Genomic DNA, 5856 nt, shown 5'->3' with positions numbered 1-5856 from the left:
ATTCTCTCGAATCCAACGCTTAAAAGTGCAAAAACTATTGTGTAAAACGAATATACTCGAATCCACGAGTACTCGTTCAAACTTCAAGCATGCTTTGTTTCAAGAAAAACCTTCTTAACATTGCGGTAACGTGCTTAAAATGCAGCTGTACAAAATAGAGAATTATTTATGAGCCAATAGTCGATTAATTAGGGGCCCTTTTGTGTAAAACGAATTCTCTCGAATCCAACGCTTAAAAGTGCAAAAACTATTGTGTAAAACGAATATACCCGAATCCACGAGTACTCGTTCAAACTTCAAGCCCCCTTGTTTCACGAAAAACTTTGTTAACATTGCGGTAAAGTGCTTAAAATGCAGCTGTACCAAATAGTAAATTATATAAGGGCCAATAGTCGATTAATTAAGGGCCCTATTGTGTAAAACGAATTCTCTCGAATCCAACGCTTAAAAGTGCAAAAACTATTGTGTAAAACGAATATACATGAATCCACGAGTACTCGTTCAAACTTCAAGCATGCTTTGTTTCAAGGAAAACCTTCTTAACATTGCGGTAACGTGCTTAAAATGCAGCTGTACAAAATAGAGCATTATTTATGAGCCAATAGTCGATTAATTAAGGGCCCTTTTGTGCAAAACAAATTCTCTCGAATCCAACGCTTAAAAGTGCAAAAACTATTGTGTAAAACGAATATACCCGAATCCACGAGTACTCGTTCAAACTTCAAGCATGCTTTGTTTCAAGATAAACCTTCTTAACATTGCGGTAACGTGCCTAAAAAGCAGCTGTACAAAATAGAGCTCTATATATGGGCCAATAGTCGATTGATTAAGGGCCCTATTGTGTAAAACGAATTCTCTCGAATCCAACGCTTAAAAGTGCAAAAACTATTGTGTAAAACGAATATACTCGAATCCACGAGTACTCGTTCAAACTTCAAGCATACTTTGTTTCAAGAAAAAGCTTGTTAACATTGCGGTAAAGTGCTTAAAATGCAGCTGTACAAAATAGTAAATTATATATGGGCCAATAGTCGATTAATTAAGGGCCTTTTTATGTAAAACGAATTATCTCGAATCCAACGTTTAAAAAATGCTTACAAATGCAGCTGTACCAAATAGTAAATGATATATGGGCCAATAGTCGATTAATTAAGGGCCCTATTGTGTAAAACGAATTCTCTCGAATGCAACGTTTAAAAAGTGCTTAAAATGCAGCTGTACAAAATAGAGCCCTATATATGAGCCAATAGTCGATTGATTAAGGGCCCTATTGTGTAAAACGAATTCTCTCGAATCCAACGCTTAAAAGTGCAAAAACTATTGTGTAAAACGAATATACTCGAATCCACGAGTACTCGTTCAAACTTCAAGCATACTTTGTTTCAAGAAAAAGCTTGTTAACATTGCGGTAAAGTGCTTAAAATGCAACTGTACTAAATAATAAATTATATATGGGCCAATAGTCGATTAATTAAGGGCCTTTTTATGTAAAACGAATTATCTCGAATCCAACGTTTAAAAAATGCTTACAAATGCAGCTGTACCAAATAGTAAATGATATATGGGCCAATAGTCGATTAATTAAGGGCCCTATTGTGTAAAACGAATTCTCTCGAATCCAACGCTTAAAAGTGCAAAAACTATTGTGTAAAACGAATATACTCGAATCCACGAGTACTCGTTCAAACTTCAAGCATACTTTGTTTCAAGAAAAAGCTTGTTAACATTGCGGTAAAGTGCTTAAAATGCAGCTGTACAAAATAGTAAATTATATATGGGCAAATACCCAGTCGGCAGAAAATGAACCATGTTGCAAGAAGTTGTCACGCTACGCCTGGATCCCATACAAAATTTAACTGGATCGCCAAAGGGTCGTAACTGGATGGCGAAAAATCTTCAGTACGGGATCCAGTTGAAAATGAACCTCGAGCGTATCTGTGCCTGTATTGGTGCCATACGCGTCGTAATGGTGTGCGTGTGATCGTACCCCCTAGGGTCATCCCTCCTCCACCCCCTTCATAGGTTCCTCCTACCCCTCCCCCCGTCACCTGCATCCCTCAACCCATTTCGGATGCCTGCATTAAAAATAGCAAATTAAATTTCACTTTTATGATTTTTATTGACACTTTTAATAATATACATTCACAAATCATAACACTAAACTTACCCAACTCCCTCAATCCTTCCTTCGTTGGTGGCTGAGTAGGACATTCGATCGCTCTTCGTGGCTCGATCGTGGCTCTCAGCTCGCGATGCGGAGGTATCTGGAAACACACAAAAAGGATATTATTCACTTTTATCACACATAAAACACTGTTATCACTGCTCACAAGCACTTTTTACTTACCGCAAAACTATTCCGCTGCCCCGAAGATGCACGTACAGGAAATTTCTGGAAGAGAAGTATTACGCATCAGACGATCAGAATGATCATACAAATATCGCTTGAAATACTTACCGGATCATACAGGATCATAGAGTTGTCGTTGCTGTGGGTGTTTAATAGTCTGAAACGAGAAGAAAACCCACAAAATGTGGGAAAAATAAGCATATTTTTTTGATACTTACGCGCGAGCACGATCAGCACGCTCCGATCACCTTGAACACCGAACAGAACTGTTTGACAGATTTCTCTTCCTCCTTTTCTTTCACCTCCTTCGGATCGGGATGTCTCGAAAGTTCGTTGGAATCACATCACACTTAAAATTGTTCAACATTGCATAAAAAAGTGTTGGAAATGCAACGAAATGCAATGTTGTATGTTGTTTTGAATTTAATAAGGTTTTTAAAAATGTTTTGGACAATGTTTTAAGTATTATTAATGAAAAAATTTGTGGTTAAAAAAAGTACAGTTTCGTTTCTCGGAGAGACTATTCCACGAACCTCATGATCCTTAGATCTGAGAAAGAGAACTCTTGCCGTCCCTTTCTCGCAAGTGCTTAGGCTGAGGTTACCTGAAAAGTTCCTTGATAGCTGATCACAGCCAAAAATGCTAAACATTGCACAAAAAAGTGCTGTAAATCGGATGAAATGGTATGTTACATATTATCTTTCATTTAAAACGCTTTTTGAAAATGCTTTGAGCGCTGTTTTATGTATTTTTCAATCAAAAACATGCTATTCATTTTCATCATCCCGGGGAACTTTTCATCGCGCCTCAAACTCGATCGCATACAGATGCATTCGTGTTCAGCACCGCTCGTGTTTACACGGATGATCCTCGCAGGATCGGTGAAAAACGAGACGGGAAAAAAAATTCGTCCTGAGCGAAAAGAGGGCAGCACTAAGAGAGGCGCGAAGAGCGAGAAAGGAAAGAAAATTCGCCTCGAGCCAAAATAGGATGGAACTATAATGTTGCATAGTGTTCACCGATTTCCCCACCCGAGAGGGGAGGCTGCCCGCTGGGTAGTCGATTAATTAAGGGCCCTTTTGTGTAAAACGAATTATCTCGAATCCAACGTTTAAAAAGTGCTTAAAAATGCAGCTGTACCAAATAGTAAATGATATATGGGCCAATAGTCGATTAATTAAGGGCCCTATTGTGTAAAACAAATTCTCTCGAATCCAACGCTTAAAGGTGCAAAAACTATTATGTAAAATGAATATACTCGAATCCACGAGTACTCGTTCAAACTTCAAGCCCCCTTGTGTCAAGAAAAACTTTGTTAACATTGCGGTAACGTGCATAAAATGCAGCTGTACCAAATATTAAATTATTTATGACCCAATAGTTGATTAATTAAGGGCCCTATTGTGTAAAACGAATTCTCTCGAATCCAACGTTTAAAAAGTGCTTAAAAATGCAGCTGTACAAAATAGTATATTATATTTGGGCCAATAGTCGATAAATTAAGGGCCCTATTGTGTAAAACGAATTCTCTCGAATCAAACGTTTGAAAAGTGCTTAAAATGCAGCTGTACAAAATAGTATATTATATTTGGGCCAATAGTCGATTAATTAAGGGCCCTATTGTGTAAAACGAATTCTCTCGAATCAAACGCTTAAAGGTGCAAAAACTATTATGTAAAACGAATATACTCGAATCCACGAGTACTCGTTCAAACTTCAAGCCCCCTTGTGTCAAGAAAAACTTTGTTAACATTGCGGTAACGTGCTTAAAATGCAGCTGTACCAAATATTAAATTATTTATGACCCAATAGTTGATTAATTAAGGGCCCTATTGTGTAAAACGAATTCTCTCGAATCCAACGCTTAAAAAGTGCGTAAAAGGTAGCTGTACCAAATAGTAAATTATATATGGGCCAATAGTCGATTAATTATTATTCGTTTGCCCCATTTGATTTGATTCTTACCAAGAGTACTCGTACCGTTATAGTGATATGATTCTTACCAACATCCCCATCACTGCTCTCGCAGGCATTTCCGACGCTTCTGTGCCGGAATATGAGTGACACGAGGTATAAAGAAGCGCAACGAGTACCCACGAAACGCTCCAATAGATTTTCTCCCGTTCGTTCTCTTCCCGTTTTCGGCTTCTCTTATTTGCACGTTCGGAGAAGTTCGGAAATACCTTATCCCGAGTGTCAACGGCAGCTTAACCAACCAAAACAAACGTGCTGTGAGCTGATACCTCGGAAGGAGTATCTCGGATCTGCGTGAAAGGTCGATGTGTGCTTCGAGTGCAGCATCTTGGTTCCGTTTCTTCCATTTTTCCATTTTCTATTGTGATGACACCTGGCACAACAAAGAGCACACGCCGTCTTCACCTCGTTACTCGCTTGGATCATCCATGAAATGGAACCGTAAGTGAACGCACAAGTGTATGAAAGAGGATGGCCATATCCATTGACAGGTGATTTGACACTTGAGAGGTTTATATTGGAAGGTAAGTTCGGTTGATTAGTCCCCGATGGCAAGCACGTTGGATCCAAAAAGTACTAAGAGATCAATGTTACCGGACATCGGCGCTACGGTGAGCAGCCATCGGCAGATTGCATGATATGATTATCGATTCGATTCGGGACATAACAGCGGTCCAAAGTACCAGTTGGAAGAAGGATTACATTTAGGAACACTTTTACCGTCGATCCATTATTGGTTATCGATCGGAAAGAAAGGACCTTCTTCTAAACATTATAGTATACAGCGGGAACACTTGTTTCTATCAGTTCGGTAGGGCTTCGAACAAATATTTCCAAGGATCGATTGACAAATAGTAGACGGGGCCAAATTTCATAAAGGTTTTCCATTTGCAGAAAGATGCTTCGGATATCGGAAATAGAATATTATTACTGCCTTCGGTTCACTAAACGATGCTTTTGTTCCCATTGTTTCTGATTTTCGAGACGTTCCCTCCTGAATCGTCAGCATAACAACGAATACATAGAATAGTCTTCAACTAGGGTCGTGGTGAATTTTAGTGAAAGTTTGATGAAGGTCTTCTTGCAGAGACTCAATGCAGATGTTATCTGACGCTCTAGGCCATATTGGAGGTGTGCTCGGAAGTCGTGTTGTTAAAGTTTTCCATAACATATTTCTCAGAAGCATATGTTCTCGAAGGAAACAGTTTCCGATTAACATATGAGCTCTTCATGGTGTGTCGTATTCTCCTTGCATTGCAACTTCTCCGAGCCTGCGGTACACAACGTCTTAGACCATGCCAGAAGCAGCATAGATAAGGTCGATAACATTAGCAACAAATTACCATACTTATACACATATCCATGAACTCGGGCAACCATTTGTCGGCCTTGTAAAAGGGCTCGACAACATTGCGCTTAAACTTTGTCTTAATGCCCATAACGTGTATGGCTATCCTGTTGGAACTTGTCCTTGAGCGAACGTGCTCAGACTTTTGTCAACATTGGCAAAGGGTACATACCTGTTGACAAGT

The 5856-nt window shown here is 39.2% G+C and overlaps 1 protein-coding gene across 1 annotated transcript; it reads right to left on the bottom strand.

Annotated features, from left to right (window-relative positions):
* Nucleotides 1-1852: 1852 nt before the first annotated feature.
* Nucleotides 1853-3386, bottom strand: LOC125959372 (uncharacterized). Its single transcript, XM_049692193.1, has 4 exons — nt 2459-3386; nt 2348-2392; nt 2141-2264; nt 1853-1941 (listed from the first exon to the last, which is right to left on the bottom strand). The coding sequence occupies exons 1-4, from the start codon at nt 2549-2551 to the stop codon at nt 1853-1855; spliced, it is 351 nt and encodes a 116-aa protein (XP_049548150.1). The 5' UTR covers nt 2552-3386.
* Between the last annotated feature and the right edge of the window lie 2470 nt (nt 3387-5856).

Source organism: Anopheles darlingi, chromosome 2 (assembly GCF_943734745.1).
Source record: "Anopheles darlingi chromosome 2, idAnoDarlMG_H_01, whole genome shotgun sequence".
Lineage (NCBI taxonomy): Eukaryota > Metazoa > Arthropoda > Insecta > Diptera > Culicidae > Anopheles > Anopheles darlingi.
This window is presented reverse-complemented; position numbering and strand designations above follow the sequence as displayed.

Coding starts and splice junctions, on each gene's coding strand:
- LOC125959372 (XM_049692193.1), bottom strand. CDS start 2,551: ATGCTTATTTTTCCCACATTTTGTGGGTTTTCTTCTCGTTTCAGACTA. Junction 2,393..2,458: donor CTATGATCCTGTATGATCCG/GTAAGTATTTCA, acceptor CTTCTCTTCCAG/AAATTTCCTGTACGTGCATC. Junction 2,265..2,347: donor GGCAGCGGAATAGTTTTGCG/GTAAGTAAAAAG, acceptor GTGTGTTTCCAG/ATACCTCCGCATCGCGAGCT.